General features: G+C 37.2%; 1 protein-coding gene across 3 annotated transcripts in view; it reads left to right on the top strand.

The window, feature by feature from the left end:
• LOC139993585 (disintegrin and metalloproteinase domain-containing protein 10) overlaps window positions 1–16080 on the top strand; it is a 160922-nt gene that overhangs the window by 40051 nt on the left and 104791 nt on the right. For all 3 annotated transcript variants that reach the window (XM_072015458.1, XM_072015457.1, XM_072015456.1), the window contains exon 4: window positions 12793–12914. In XM_072015458.1, the coding sequence (XP_071871559.1) occupies window positions 12793–12914 (122 nt within the window). The remainder of the gene's footprint in view (window positions 1–12792; window positions 12915–16080) is intronic.

The following is a 16080-nucleotide window of genomic DNA, read 5'->3' as shown; positions in this document are numbered from 1 at the left end:
AGGAATATAAATTTTCATTTCGGCTCGACGTCAACGAATAAACATTGGCCGTGATGTATAAATGATCATGGCGTTAGGTAAACTCGGACGAACTCGGGATTTTACTAAAAATCTAGAGAATATTCAAATTTCTTCCACGACAAAGTGAGAATTAGTACGTTTAGTATTGTAGTACATTTAGTAATACAGTAGATTCTCGCTAAACTGATTCTTGATGGGATCGAGTGTGTGACCGTTTAATCCGAGATGTAATATGTCAATTATCATTCATAGGTTGTTAATAACGAAAAGTCACATATAATATTGTGGATTATTAATATAACGAATAAATTGATCGTGCAAATATTTCGATTACAAATCGTTGCAAAAAAAAAAAAAATAATCAATATCTCGTAACTGCCACGTATATTTTTAAATCGGTTTGAAATCCTATCAATATAATCATGAAAGTCGTGTTACACTGCTAATGAAACTTCAAAAGGTTTTATAGAACATATAATGGAATATATAATAGAACATATAATTTATAGAACATGGATATGAAAGTTATGTATGGTAAGTGCGTACCCAATATGGTGATGTCGAATTTGGTATATGTAAAATGATTTTTCTGTAGGTCAATTGTTTACATCTCGATAAAAATGTAGTCGATTAAAGTGGAACCGGATAACGGAGGTTCTACTAAATTCAATTTAAAATAGCAGAGCCGCATGATCGTCGATCGTTATTTGTCTGAAAGAAAACGTAATTTTCTACTAGCTCGTACTTACATGAACATCGATTAAGAAAAGTTTCGTAGTTTCCAACGCGTTAGTGTCACGATGATTTTCTACGTGGCACCGAAGTAATACAAAGCAAATGCTAGTAGCTTAGCCCGTCACGTTGCAAAGAGGTAATTGTTTTGTGCACGTAGAAAGCAGTTTCTTGTGAGAGCGCAACTTTCAGAACCTAGTTGGGCCAAAGAAGCCGAATCTTCTTACCAACCGGGACTTGTTTCATTATATTTCGTCCGGACCAACACGACCGTCTGAAGTTGTGCGTGTAATTGAACGCGTCAGTAGTTGAAACGAACCACTGCGAACGACAAAATAAAATATGGGCCAAAATGGTGGAATACACGTTCGAAAAGAAATCTTTAATATTGTGATATATCACGGAAATGTTTAATTTTATAGTTGTTACGATCTTTTATTTATGCTATTTATATCAAGTAAAATTGCACGATCGTTACGCAAATAAGGTTTCAGTAGAAACGGTTAAAGTTACTCAGGCATTAATATACCGTTTCATCCAATATAATCAATCTCGATCAATTGTTATATTCATGAATTCGTGTTTGATAACGATCACGACGACAAATTAGATAAAACAAACGTTTAAATTATTGCTATTATATTATGCTTCAAATTAACGTGATATGTACTTATCGTGGTCGTTGTTGCATAATAAGTCACTCTATATGTTGGAATTGAATGGTATGTGGCAAGGAGGAATAAACGAGGCAATAGATGTACATAAAGAGGGAAACGAACAAATTTCCATAATTTAACAATTAAGCAAATTATAGCATCGAGGGTAGAGTACCATAGAAAATTAATTAGAAACACATTATAATGTAACAGTTGCCGAATAAATGGCATGACGTAATAGGTAGATGGATGTTTGGCCTCTTGTATGTTCTCTACATATGCAACTATCGTCAGCCTTATGTGACACTGGCTCGACACAGTAGCCATATGCCTCGTTGAGCATCGTGATACACCGTCATTGTGTTGTCAGTGCCATCGACACGAGCCCTCTAAATCTCCGCGTTACACTCAAGAGATGCGACAGTTCTGTTTCACTGTCGCTGAACGGTTCTCTGTTATGCGTGCTTTTGCCTTACCTTTTCTAAAATTTCCTATTTACTGAAGATCACGGGAGAAAACTATGATCATTTAGCAGTTTTAAAATTTACTAGGTTGTCGTTCAATCTCACGTTAACAAAATTTCATCCCCTTTAAAATCTTCAAAATATTGCTCGTTTTAATATACAGACATATATGTACGATGTAAAAACACATTAAAATCAGAAAATCAACAATCCTTTATTCCCTTTAATTCTTTTATCTCATAAATTCTCTTTCATTTATCCATTGATTCATCATTTTCACTATTGGTTCCACTGTTTTTCCATTCCTCTCTGTATATTTGATTTCTTATCAAATCCATTCTTTACCTAACTCCGTGACATCGATTTTATTCTGCTCCCATCACTCGTCACACGTAGGGTAAAATAAATTCAGTTTTTTGACCTGTTAGTTTATTCTACTTCTTCCATTCACGATCGTCGATGCATCAGCGTCGGTTCCTTCGACTTCGTGATGGAATCGAAAATACTTGGTCGATACGAAGCAGAGTTCCTATTCGAGTCGCGGATACCTGGCTCTCGTGCGTCGATTCTCCTTTTGATTCAGCCTCGAAGATCGAGGGAAATCGCGTGCACGCTGGCCGAGACGCCACATCTCTAACCCTGAACATCTCTCTGCCCCCTTGAGGATGCACTCGCTGCCGCGGCACTAAATTTTCCTCGAAACACGAACGGCGGAACGTGGCGGGGAAAAAATGCCGGCGGAAAGTGACGGTGAAATTTATAAATGCTCGGTTCGGTCACGGATAACGCGCGAGGATAGTCTGGATATATAATGGAAGTGGTCGGTGTGTTGGTGAAGATGCTTTACGACAGAGCTTGTTTTTCGATTTATTGCGAGTTTTATCATTCGCTCGTCTTCCGATTCGAATACGGTAATGTTTAGAGGTTGATTCGTGGTACACCGCGTAGTTTACAGCTTTAATGGTCCATAATTTAGGACAGAATCAACTCGAGGGTCACTGGAAAACACTGGAACATACCGCTAAACGTATTTAACATTGCAACATTATATTATTCGAATACGATTCTGTTTGAGATATCGTGGCATACTATGGTGTTTACTGGCCGAGCAGAAAGCAAAACTGAAAGATTTTCTTCGCAAAACCTTTTCCGGGTTGCAAACTATAAAACTTCGTTTTTATTGCCTGATTCGGTTATGGAGGCCGATGGTGGGACGGTTTTACGACGGCCAGAGTATCAAACTCGAGGGAAAACAACTGAAATTCTCCCCGCGTCTCGATAAACCTAAGTAGAGGATAAATTCGAGAATTCTATGGCCTCGTATCTCTTCTGGCTGTCCTGACAAAACTCGAGTATATCCAGAGATGATCAAACATGTACCGTTTTCTAATCAGGCAACGTATGGACGCGAGTAGAATCGAAGGTCTTTTTTTGCTTCTATTGGATCGTCCAATGTGTCTAACCAAAATGACCAATTCGTGATTTACCGAATGATATAAACAGTCTTGAATGTTCTAAGTTAAATTGTACATTAGCATTTAAAGAAAATTCGAAGCGATATCAACGCTAGAAGTATCTAAATAGTTCATTGAATGACAATATTTTCAACGGAGAAACATAAATAATCGAGCAATTCTTTCTCGTTACACGTTATACATATACATATATTGGTGTAGTATAATTAGAAAGACGTAACAACGAATTATCGGACGGAAAGGTCGAGCTACTCGAAAAGGGTGAAACAGCTTTTCATGGTTAACCCGCTTTGCAAAGGGGTAGATAAAGAGCGATTGTTATCGCTTGGACAATGGTATCGCGACGGGAACGTACCAGTTAGCGTTATTTTTGAGTTAAACCCAACCCGTTCCCAGGATTCACCCCTTCGAATGGAGAGAGGGAAGGATGCAATTAAAATCAGCTACGTTGGCCTCGTCGAATCTCAGTTTCTTTTGTCGGTAGCCTCCGTTTAAGATTTAATTGGATTGTTCGTTAATGAGTGATAATCGGACGGACCGTTGCAAATAAACTGGCGATACGCTTCCAATTAACCTTAATATCAGTACTTATTGCGTTCGAGCCAATTACGTCTTCTAATTGTAGAAATTCAGACGTGCCGATCGGCAAAAGGGCACCCCGGAGAGTGTACCAAAATCAATTCGAAATCGATTCAACTGAGGCAAACAGGGTAGACCACCTCTCTCCATGTGGGTTGTAGGTGCTGCACGTGTTTCTACCTCGGTATCATGGACTAACGATTCTCTGCTTATTAAACTCTGTTTATCGAACTATCTTTTGCTACCGGTGAGAGATTCTATTAAGTTCTGTTTATTCCTCTTACGTTTATTACGTCTCTACTATATACTTAGCAAATATATTTGCATTCAATTTTCCTACTTTGCTAAGAACGATTGCTTCCTCTGAATTCCCGTTAATAGTAGTACATGAAATGTAATAAACGAGATAAATTTTTATTTTATTAACAAACCATTTCCATAATCGTTAGGGTAAGGTGGGCGAGTTCAAGAATATTAATAAATCAGGGAAGTTATTGATAGCATCGGAAAGAAAGTTTTGTAGAAGTACAATGCATATATTTAATCATGAAGTTATTATACATTTTTTCAGTAGAAATATTCATGGTCAAGAAGAAATCGGAGATTTCAGTAGAAACGTCCAGAGTTAGTCAGACATATAAATATATCATTTTATGTAATATAGTCATGTCAATATAGTTGATTTCAGCTGATTTAGCTGAAACGTTGTTGCTACGTACTTCACGTTTTGAAAAAGTAGACTCAAGATAGAATCAAGCAGAAACGTGTGGATAGACAGATAGGTGTATCGAAAAACATTAATCGGGTAAAGTCGTTCGTAGAATTAAAAAAGGAAGCTTTGGAAGAGTGTGATGGAAGTATTTAATCCACAAGTTATTATACTTTATTTTACTTTATACTTTATACATTATTTACAATCGAGTGAATTTATCGGATGTATTAAGCGAACGAACTTCCAGTAGAAATGTCTCATCTTAGTCACATATATAATTTTATGCAATTTCAAGCAGCTGCTATATTTATGAGTCTATATTTGATCTGTCACAAGACAGCAGATTGGACGAGATAAACGTTTAAATTATTGCTATATTGTTGTATTATTTAAATTCACATGAGCAAATACTTAAACGCTGGAATTAATAAGAAAGCTTGTTCGTATCGTATGGAAATATTTAATCATACTGAATACATTGCTTGTGTCGAGTGAAATTATCAATTCATTAAACGAACAAGACTCCGATAGAAAAGACTACAGTTTATCAGACGCACAAATGTATTATTTTATAAGATTATTTATAAGATAGATAAAACAAACATTTACATTATTACTAATATATTATATTTTAAATTAACACGATATATATATACATATGTATATTTAACCATTTGAATGAAGGGACAGGAAAGTGGGCACGTCCAAGGGTATTAATCAGCTGGGAAAGGTCGTTCCACGAACGATAGCATAAAGCAACGGGTAAGGGAGGGCAAGAAATGGCTTTTACTTCCCGCGTTTTCCTCCGATGTGCGTGAAGCCGTGTACACGTGAACGTGTCCCTTTCTTGAATGTATGTTACGAGGCAAACGAGGTTGTCGTGGGTGGAGCGTGCATTACCCTTGCAACTAATCCCATTTCTCAATGGTACATGCATCACTCACCGCTCCTGACTAATCGTCCTTTCGAGGAGGCGAGCGTCGTTCTCGCGTAAATTGAGCAATAACGGGATAACGCGTGCCTCGACGATAATTCTCGTGCCACGATGCAGCCAACTGTAACCAGGAATTTCCATAAATATTCGCGTTTCTCAGACCATCTCTCAGTTACTCAACCTTTCAAATTTATTTCAAACAGGCAGATCGCTTAGATGGTGGGAAGCGTGTCTTCCTTCTTCTTCTTGTTTCCTTCTTTTTTTTTTTTTTTTTTTTTTTTTGCAGAAAGGATTTTTTTAGATTTAGTGTTAATATAACTCCTAAATTAGTAGCAAAATGGTTATTGCCAAAATGAAGATGTTATACAAAACGAGGCGGGAAAAGTTTGAAAGAGTTTCGCTGAGCAGCACCGCAAGACATTGAAAGCACATTGTCGTGGTTCTTGTTAAGCATAAAGCGAATTTTATGCGAACCCTTAAATACGAAATTGTAGTAGAAAGCTTGGAAATAGAATCAAGTGGGAACGTGTAACGTATTCAATTTTTTATTATCTAAATGGACGAACTAAAATTTCATTACAGAACCGATGGCCGAATAAATCGATTAATATTCTCATAACGTTCGCTCGTTCTAATTCAATTTTGCATAAATATCGAACGACGTGGGATTAATTACCCTGCTAGCATTTAAACTTAAATTAATTGATAATCAATAGCCGATGGAATTATTAGGCAATTTGGTTGGTACGGAAGCCTGACAAAATTCAGGCTGCTCTAATTAATTCAAGCAAACGTTAATTCGCCGACGTATTATACCGTTTGATTTCTCTCGCGCGTTTCCATTCTAAACGCGATGTCTTTCACGAATCATAAATCAATTATCGGCAATATTATTAAACGGCCTCTAAAAGCTGGCTCGCTTTTATCTAGAAATTGTTGCTGGTGATTAGTACCAAACGAACGCTAATTAAGAAATACCAGCCATTGTCTGACTTCCTGTAACATCTGAAACTGCCGTCGTATCGTAATTAGAAACGTCGCGTTTCTAGGATATTTCGCTTTCCTCGAAAACGCGCGCGCACACGTGTGCAATTCGTTCGGAGGTAGAATGTCACAGCACGTCCGATGCAAATCTGCACACGATATTGCTATCTGGCGAGTAATGTCGCGCAGATACGCACCCCATATCCAAACTTTGGGAATAGTTGTTTCCTTCCCCGTCTAACGTGAACGTCGTTTGCATACTCGACCAATGGGCGCCAGCATCTTCGCGAACCGCCTCCGTGTATTGTGTTCGACACATGTGAATAATGTGCATCGACGTCGCTATTGTGTGCCCACTGCACGTACTATTGAGCGGTTCAGCTTCCGGTTCATCCAGACAGCATCCACTTTTAGTAGTTGCTCTTCAGTCTTTAGCAATTTAGGGACTCTCTTCTGCTGGCGATTACTCGTTTGTTTTTTATACATCTGGAATTGTAAATTAATAATATACAGAAATATACAAAAATATAATTCATTTAATTTAAATGTCGAAGAGAAGGGATCATAAAGACCTGAAAATCGAGACATACTTGGTTTAAATAACGAAATTTCTAAATTCTTAAGAATAGAAATGTTACACATTCATGTAATCCTAACAGCTTACCATAGAGACCTAGTATTTGAGAAAATTGTACATCTTTGATAAATGGATTTGTTATGGAATTATATTTATCATGATAATCGCGTCCGGAGAGATTGATAGAAATAGGAAAGACACTATCGATTATCGGTGGAAAGTTGGAGAAGCCTCGTGCAATTTTTATTTTACATAATGCATATCGTTGCGCTTTCGTATCAAACTTTTCTCCGCGTCTCCGTATATATCAATTTCAAAAGTTACTATGAACGTAGCAGTGAAATGTAAAGAGTCATGGATTTATGCGTTCGATATGTCGGCTGCCGGTGTTCGTTCAGCTATTTGTCGCGAGCTACTGGGGGCGACAGAGTCTTATGTTTTCCGACAGGCAAACTTCTCCATGCATGGCTCCCTTAAGATTCACACAGTAATCTCACGTACCGACTTACATAATGCAACGGCAAACTTGGCAATTACGCGAGGAGGAATCAGACGAAACTGTTGATTGCTGCTTTGCGGATGTACTACTCTGTAGAACACGTCGTATCTGTTGATGAAAATCTGCTTTCTTGTTATTTCTCAACATAACAGAGAAAGAACGATACTCGCGCATTGCTTGCATAGAACTTTACCAATTTCACAATTTTGAAATTGTGCATTGTTGAAATACGTTTGTGAACAATATTCCATTCATCTTCACATGAAAATCACAGGCACAAAGCACGATCGATCTCTTTTTGTCGGTTTCCTAATTTTTATATTGCTTGATGGTTAAAAGGAAGTATTTTATTGTACTTGCATAGTAGGAGAGAAAATTCGTTAAATTCAAAGGTACCAACACATTGTAATAGCACATTGTTATGGCAATCAATGTTTTTAAAAAGCTGAAAAAAGTGGCGAAAATGTATTGTGCAGAGCTGGAAAAATGACTAGCGTAAGGAATACAGATCTAATTGATTATTTCTGATAGGCCTAACGCAATAATAAAGATAAGCACGCATATTATCATATATGTAAATAAAACAATATAAAAACGCGCGACTGTGAGTGATAAGCGGTACCTCTCTTATCTTTGGGTCGTTGCGGTAGTCATCTTCCCAGTTCTGCATATACATATGTGAAAGAAAAAGAAGGGGGGAGGAAAGAAAGAGGCGCGAAGAAAAGGAAAGAAGAAACGAATGAAGTAAGGTAGGAAGAAAGAGAATAAGGACGAAGGGAAGGGAAATAAAGGAAGGAATGGGAAAAAAAGAAAAGAGGGAAGAAAACCTACAGAATTAATATTTAACTTAGTTCCTACTTTTATTATCAATTTATTTTTTTTTTTTTTTGAGATAAAATTAATCTACATTTCTTCGAAACTGCTAATTTCAGTTCTGTACTTTTCGTGCTTCGAATCAAACCTCACACGTGTCTCAAAAGAATAAACGAAATTAATGTTTGATTCTAATATCCATTTTATTCTCATTCTATGTATTTAAAACCGACTCAGCGAAAGAAATTGAGTCTCGATTATGAAATACATGGCGCGGTAAAATTGTTTACAGCTTCCAATACTCTGCTCTCCAAACAACAGTTTTCGCGTTGCATTAACGTTTATGCAATATGATTACTGTTGAGTAACTTCTATGAGAGTTAGCGCGCGGCACATAGCGCGACAGTGAATCGTTTACGCACGTTATAGAACGTTGTAATCCGCTTCCTTATTCCCTGTTTCTTTTTTGCGGTTCTCGTTATTACACAGAAAAGAGGATATTATGCTGTCTTTTCTTTCGTCGCGAAACAATTGCTAGGGAATTGCGTTTCGAAACGGCGACGCGTTGAAGAGATCGCGTCTCAACGACCGTAGGATAGTTTTATTAAAAAAAAGATTTAGTCCGTTGATTGGTTGGTTCGTTTTCCATTCGCTACTAAATATTCCAGTTTTTGTGCTCGTTCAACTGCTAGAATTTGTTGTCTAATTGTAAGCTAAGTGATGGCTGGTATTTGGTTAATGACTGGCACAAATTATTTTAACGAGATTTGTTTCATAGCCAAGTCACTCGTGCGAGCACAACGAACTAGTTAACTCATTTTAACTAAAATTGTTGGCTAATGAGTTGCTCTGGCACGATGGTCAGTTCGTATACGTGAAAATTCAACCAATCGAGAACGTTGTTTGAACAGTTACATTCGTTCCGACTATTTCATCGTTTCTTTAATAGGACGAGTCTCGAATTAGCTTCTCAATCGTGTAAATCAGTGTTGCTCGTTGCGCTTAAACGATATTGGCTTGAAAAAACTATTTTTCCAAGGAAGAAACGAGGTTCCAAAGGCGAGCGGTATTTCTTGAAGAAACAGCGGGGCTGCGCATGTTTCAAGCAGGTTTTCCATCCAGTTAAAGCCTCTTCTTGCGTCTCGGCCTCGGTCCATTATGGAAATTCATTAAATCCCATCCATTCGAATTCGTCGCTCCCTCTGAATGTAAATTTTCAACCTACCAATTCCGTAATTACTTTCGCATAATGGGCATTTATATGTATTACACATTTGCAGGAATGTTAAATCTTCGATGTCCGCTCGTATAAATATGTATGATTCTTTTTTCCTGCTATTACGCGCTTTTAACGGGGTTTACATATAGAGTAACGAACATTATCGTCTTCGTCGGCTGCATAACAATTTACCGCGAAGAGCATTAAGGACGATGTCGAAATTTTTTACGCGCATATCCACGCTTACCAGCGAGGCAGACCGTATCTAAATCACGCGTTACATCGTGTGAAATGATTATTGGTACAGCGATATGGTAATTAACGTGTCGCTGTAATTTAATTAATGCTCCCTGTAGTACACGATAACATTACCAATTTGGTTGCATTAGCTACTCTCTGACATCGTGATATTAGTTGCTAAAAGTATGACGGTCGAGCGCGCTTCAATTTACGTTATTTCGCATACAAAACAATCAGCTATTAACTTGCTGCATAAATTGGTTAAAAATGAACTCTCTCACGAATCGTTGCGCATTTACATATAATACTTCCGCTCTTCGTTATCCGCTTTCTTCCTCCGTTACCGTCCGACTTTACGAGTTTACATTGTTTTCCCGAGAAGTCAGATCGAAGTTTATCTTCTTACACGCGATCCAGGTCAAACAGAGAAACTTTTCAGAATAGAGCAGCTCCTCTGAACTCGAACGAAAACCACGAGGGCTTGGTCCTCCATCCAGAAATTACGTCTTCGGTTAAGACACCCCCGTTCGTTATCTCAAAAATGACATTTTTCTCATTTCCATCGTATATAATATATGTGTAGTATATATATATATAATAATATAGTACGTATAGTTACAGTAAAATTGTTATAGGAGAGAGTTATTCCAATCATGTAAGCTTCGATATTTAAAAATTCAATCTCGAACTTTGCACGACATAATCAAACTTGTTGTATACCAGACATCGGTAATTCTTAATGTAATAACGAAAGGATATTAAGGATGTATCTTGTTTTTTATCACGCCTCTACCAACGAGTCAAACAGTCGGTTTTCAAATGTAGGTCGCTTAATAAATATTCATAGAATTACAATCTGAATTACTTGGCCTGGCTCAAATATGAGATTGAAATAACGCTATTTTACCTTAACTTTTTTTAACGTGAGAAACAAAGCCTGTCGTGTTCGATGAAAAGCATCGACGACTACGTGCGATCACGAAATTACCAGGTTTCATCAATCTTTCCGCCCCGCGTAGGAGATAAAGCCGTGCACACAGGGGAAAAGCGTTCGACAGTCGATAACCACTTCATCAGCGCGAATTAATCCTGCACGCGTTGCTTTCAATGTCTCATTAGGTACATTATCACGGTGACATCCGCGTGCACAAACGCGAGCCAGCTTTCTCCATGATGAATGATTGAAATCAGCGGAACGTTAACTATGAAAGGAGAGCGGTCCTCGATCGATAGACTATCACGGGCTTAGACAATAATTAGGTGAAAACATCGACCCCTCCCGATCGGATTATCGATTGTACGAGAGCATGGTCGCGTGTAAACCTCGCGCACGACTAGCTCGAACACGTAAGGGACTGGTTGCAACGTAATATGTGGCCCTCGTTGCGTTACATCGCGCGATTATTATGTGACACACCTGTCCCGTGAAGTTTAGTTTCCCTTGTCGCAGTGTTTCTCAGTCTAAATACCTAGAAGCTTTGGTACGAAACTCGGAGGTACGCGATCATTCCATAAGTAATTTATATATCTAACTTATACTTAAGGTACAAATGTCTGTAAATATGTGTAATTTTAAACGAATGAAGGATAATGTATTATTAATATAATGTAGTATTACTTCTTTCATCGAAGGATAATGTATTATCTTAGCCTCCTTGCGCTATTGAATTAATATTATTAGTGAAATTTTACAAGTTAGTAATACTAATAAATACCTTTCCACAATGGTAACAAGTTTGTTAATCAAACAAATTACATGTTCCTTTAATGCCCTATTTGATAAAAAATTACTTGTAACTTGTTAATTTACTAATACTATTAGTTGGTAAAAATTGTTGTATAAGGCAGTCTTTCAATTGTCTGATAATCTTTGAATTTCACTCTTCAAAAAGTTATTAAAATTCAAAATGCAAAGTAGGGAACGAAATTACTTACGGAACGACCTGATATAAATTGAATGGAAATTTTTTAACGAAGTACGAGAAAAATCTGATTTTTGCGAAATCGTTGTTACATTACTTTTTCCTGATTTATTTTCGAATAAGTAAAAATGGGAGAAATGGGATTAATCAGAATAATTGGGAATCGACTGAGAATCGACTAGCTGATGTAAAGCCGACCGATCGAGTGCTGTGCGCAAAGTCAGTTCGTAGCTAGCAAACGAAGACTATTATTATATCTATTATTGCTACGTTATATATTTTACTTTGTCCTCTCCTTGCAAAACCAATATTGCACCTCACAGAGGCGAGCTACGTTTGTAATTCATCGTTGCGAATCTAATAAATCGAGTTGAATTACATTTACAATATCGGTGTATCGCGATTTCGTGAAAACATCATATGTCGATGAACGTTTGTTACCGAACGAGAAATATGATCGAATATCTATTCGTTTAAATTATTTTTATGTCGTTTATTTTGGATCGAAGCATTTATCGCCGATCGTGGTATCCATTTTGAACTACGTACAGCGTAGAGTTTATTCGATTATTACGTGAAAACATAATTTTTTACTCGTCAAAGATGTAGAGACATTGTGTACGCTGTATATAAATCTTTTAACGAAGCGGTAAGTTGCGCGGAATATATCGCGCGCTAATATCTAATAATCGATTGTTCATGCATTTATGTAGAAATTATTATACAACGAACATATAATTTATGCGAGTTCTACGTGTAATCTATTTTATATCATATAAGAAAGTTTTATTAGGTTATGATGAAATTTTAGATTGAAATAACTAGATAATCCACTTGCTCATGTAATAATAGACAAACTTAGTTGCAACATGTATGAGTATAAATTAGTAGAAATTGGTACCAGATGAAAGAAAATTAACTTTTATCCCTCAATTATGTGTAATCTGATCTTCTCTCTGTTCCAGGGTCTTTAAGATGAGGCTTACGAGGGATACGAGCTTATTCGATGAAAACGTGGTCTTCGAGGGATCGAATGGTCGACAAATTGCGTTCGATCCATTGCACGCCTACAGTGGAACCCTTGAGGGTAAGTGGGCAACGAGTTTGTTAGAATTTTTTTAGTGGAAAAGGGGCATCGCGAGCGAACAGGCACGATCGTTAATAACACAGAGGTAATCCATTAAAACGAAACGCGCTTAAATGTGAACATTAAGCGAAATCGCTGTGAAATAAAACGGGAGGGTCTGGCATTTGATTTTCAGCATTTTTGAAGAGCCCGGTTCATTATGCGGAAATTATCAGAACTGCGCGGTTCTCGATGTCAAAGTAAAAGAAAATAATAATCGTGCGGTCCTCGCGTTTGCTCGAAATTACATACATTATCACTCGACGAAATATTCCTCACAGTAAGGAATAAAAAACAATCTCTCAACTTTCATTTAGTTTAAAGGTGAACAATTTTTGTTACCGTGGCAACTCGTTGCCGTAATTCAATTATCCATTCGCTGATTACCGTGGATATTTCAACTCGGACTACTTTCAAACGTTTGCGGTTCATTTTCCTCGGAACTTTTTCTCGCATTTTTCATATATTTAAGCGTACTAAAAGAAAAAGAAAAAGAAAGAAGAGAGAAAAAGAGAAGGAAAACTAAGAAAAAATGTATTATGGGAGAAGATACAGTGTACGATAACCAACAGGGGATCGAGCTTCGAACCGGACGCATCCAACGAGAAATTCACGCGCTGACTCTAATGAAAGCACCTCGCGCTTATTTCTAAATCTTCTAGTCGGCGGACGGAGGAAAAAAGAGGCGAATTCCGGTTGGTCGGTGGTGAAAGAGCCACTAGACGATTCCTTTTCTTTCTTAACCAAGATCCTGCCAGTGAAATTAAAATGCAGACGCGAATCGATTCGCCATAGTCTGACCGGAATTTTCGACCGGTTTTCCCCAACGAAATATCGCGACGATATTAAGCTGTATATATACTGGCCTGTTCGCGAGGATTCATCGTGAGTGCCGGTCAAATAGATCGATAGATAGTTGGGAACTATTCTCGTCTCTGGAGAGGTTAAAAATTCCGTTGAAAAATACTGCAAACAGTTACTGGATGAATAATCGAAATTAAAGCGCCCAAAGATATTTGACCAAAATATTCTCGTTCGTCACATATTTTCGCCGGCATGTTTTTTCATTTTCGATTAACGTAGCACGAGCGTCCACAAGAGCAACCTGCAATATTTTTTAATACAATGCAGCGTCAGTTGTCACGAGCAGATGGCACACAGCATCGGGATTCGAGTCACGTGGACGTTTCTCGCGCGTGTTATTCGATTACATCAATTTTAAAGCCCCTCTCTCTCTTGTTCCTCCTTTACGGACGCACGGACGACGCGTAACGAAATTTCAATAACGTGTAACATAATTACACGCGCGACCATTTGAATATCGAAATCGCTGACGAAAAGCACGGCCGATTCGTCCGTGTTCCACGTTTCGTTGGAACTTTGAACTCACCGAAAGCGTGATAAATTCTGCAATAAATTCTCGAGAAAATTCGTGGCCATTGAATTTCATCGCGTCGACTTATCCCTTTCTATCATTTTTTTCTCTCGCGGCCTATCGTTCTTCCACATCCCTTGCAATTTCTCGTTTTACGCCGTGGGATTCTCTTTTTCTTTCTCGCCTTGCTCTTTGTTTATTCTATTCTCCCTCTCCTCCTCTCGCTCTGTCACTCTTCTTTTTTTATTTTGCGTATCTCTCTGTTTGCTTCTATTTCATACTCCTTTTCCTGCCCCTCTACACCTCTGCTTGTCCCTCTTTTTTGCGTTTGTTACCTCTCTCGTGGCAACGATACAGCAAGCCAAGTGGGTTATTGGATGGTTTCCAATATGCCGGCTCGCTCGACCACTGCGGTACTTTATGCGCCCTCGTATCATTTCCACGGTTTTTACGAGGTGACGTTGCTCCTGGCCAGAGTGGCTCGTTGACAAGCCTGGGTAATTTTTAAGAAATTTTTAGATACCGAGTGCTACTAACAAGCTTAACATACTTGAATGGGGATAAAAGTGGAATCCTTTAAATATGATTGTTATCTATAGACGATACAAAAATTTAATGAGACAGCGTCGTCGTCAATTAACGATATTGAAATTATTATTGGATTTGAGTTTGAGTTTCGTGTATCTACTTATTTAAGAAAATTGAATGAACTTATTACTGAACCTAATAGAAGATAAAAACAACGAATGGATTCAATTTCTACAAAATATTAGTGAATTTTTTATTACTTACGATTAGCAACTAGATTTTATATATAAAATAACGTACTTTTATAATTTTGTCAGTTTCTGTAAAGTATGATATTTAGAAGAGTGATTTGTGAAATGTTGAGTATTGGATAACCATTTAATGCAGTTTACGATAATGTGCTACATAGGCGAGTCCAAATTAGCGTGAATTAATGTTCTTGCAGTACTATATTCGGAATAATATCAGGATAATAAAACCAATGACAAGGAACTACGGTCGTGTCCTGTACAGGGTACTTGTCTTCGAATAAATTGGCCCAGGTTCGATTTCGGAGAGAGAGTGTGTATTTTTGTTTTTTGCGAATTTCACGTATTTAATTCGATCCTCTCTCCGTCGAGAGTTTTTCCAAACTGAGAAAACCAACAATTATTTTCTACTAGGAAAAAAGAAAAAAATTATTTCATATATAAATATCCTAAAAATGAAGATGCACGTATTTCCGAATAAAATGTCGTTATACAACTGTGATAAATAATATAGCTTACATGTGTCGAATAGTATTTAAAATAATATAACGGTGTAACAAAACTCGTCAGTAGAAATTTAAAAAAATTCAATCAAAATGCCCGTGTCAAAGGAGTCCAAAAAATGAACAACTGAGAATACAGAATATACATATAAAAAAAAAAAAAAAAAATGGTTAAAATTCTTCTATAGCAGTCGAACAAATATGGAATTAAAAACATAAAGATACGAATTGGTCGTTTTTTAAATACGTTATTTAATCTGTCATTTATCGCGCAAAATACTGTATACATATAATAAATAAAATTGACGGTTCTATTAACTATTAACCACTAAGCTAATAAGCGTTTTAATACATCTATGAACAACTAATTCAATAACACTATTATATTCAAATGTATAGAATATTGATATCTGGAACACTGTGATGTCCAATTAATAAGTCACCATACGTACAGAAAGTAGAAAATTAAATAA

The sequence above is a fragment of the Bombus fervidus genome, chromosome 13 (assembly GCF_041682495.2).
Source record: "Bombus fervidus isolate BK054 chromosome 13, iyBomFerv1, whole genome shotgun sequence".
NCBI lineage: Eukaryota > Metazoa > Arthropoda > Insecta > Hymenoptera > Apidae > Bombus > Bombus fervidus.
The sequence above is the reverse complement of the archived record's forward strand: the minus strand, read 5'-3'. Positions and strand labels throughout refer to the sequence as shown.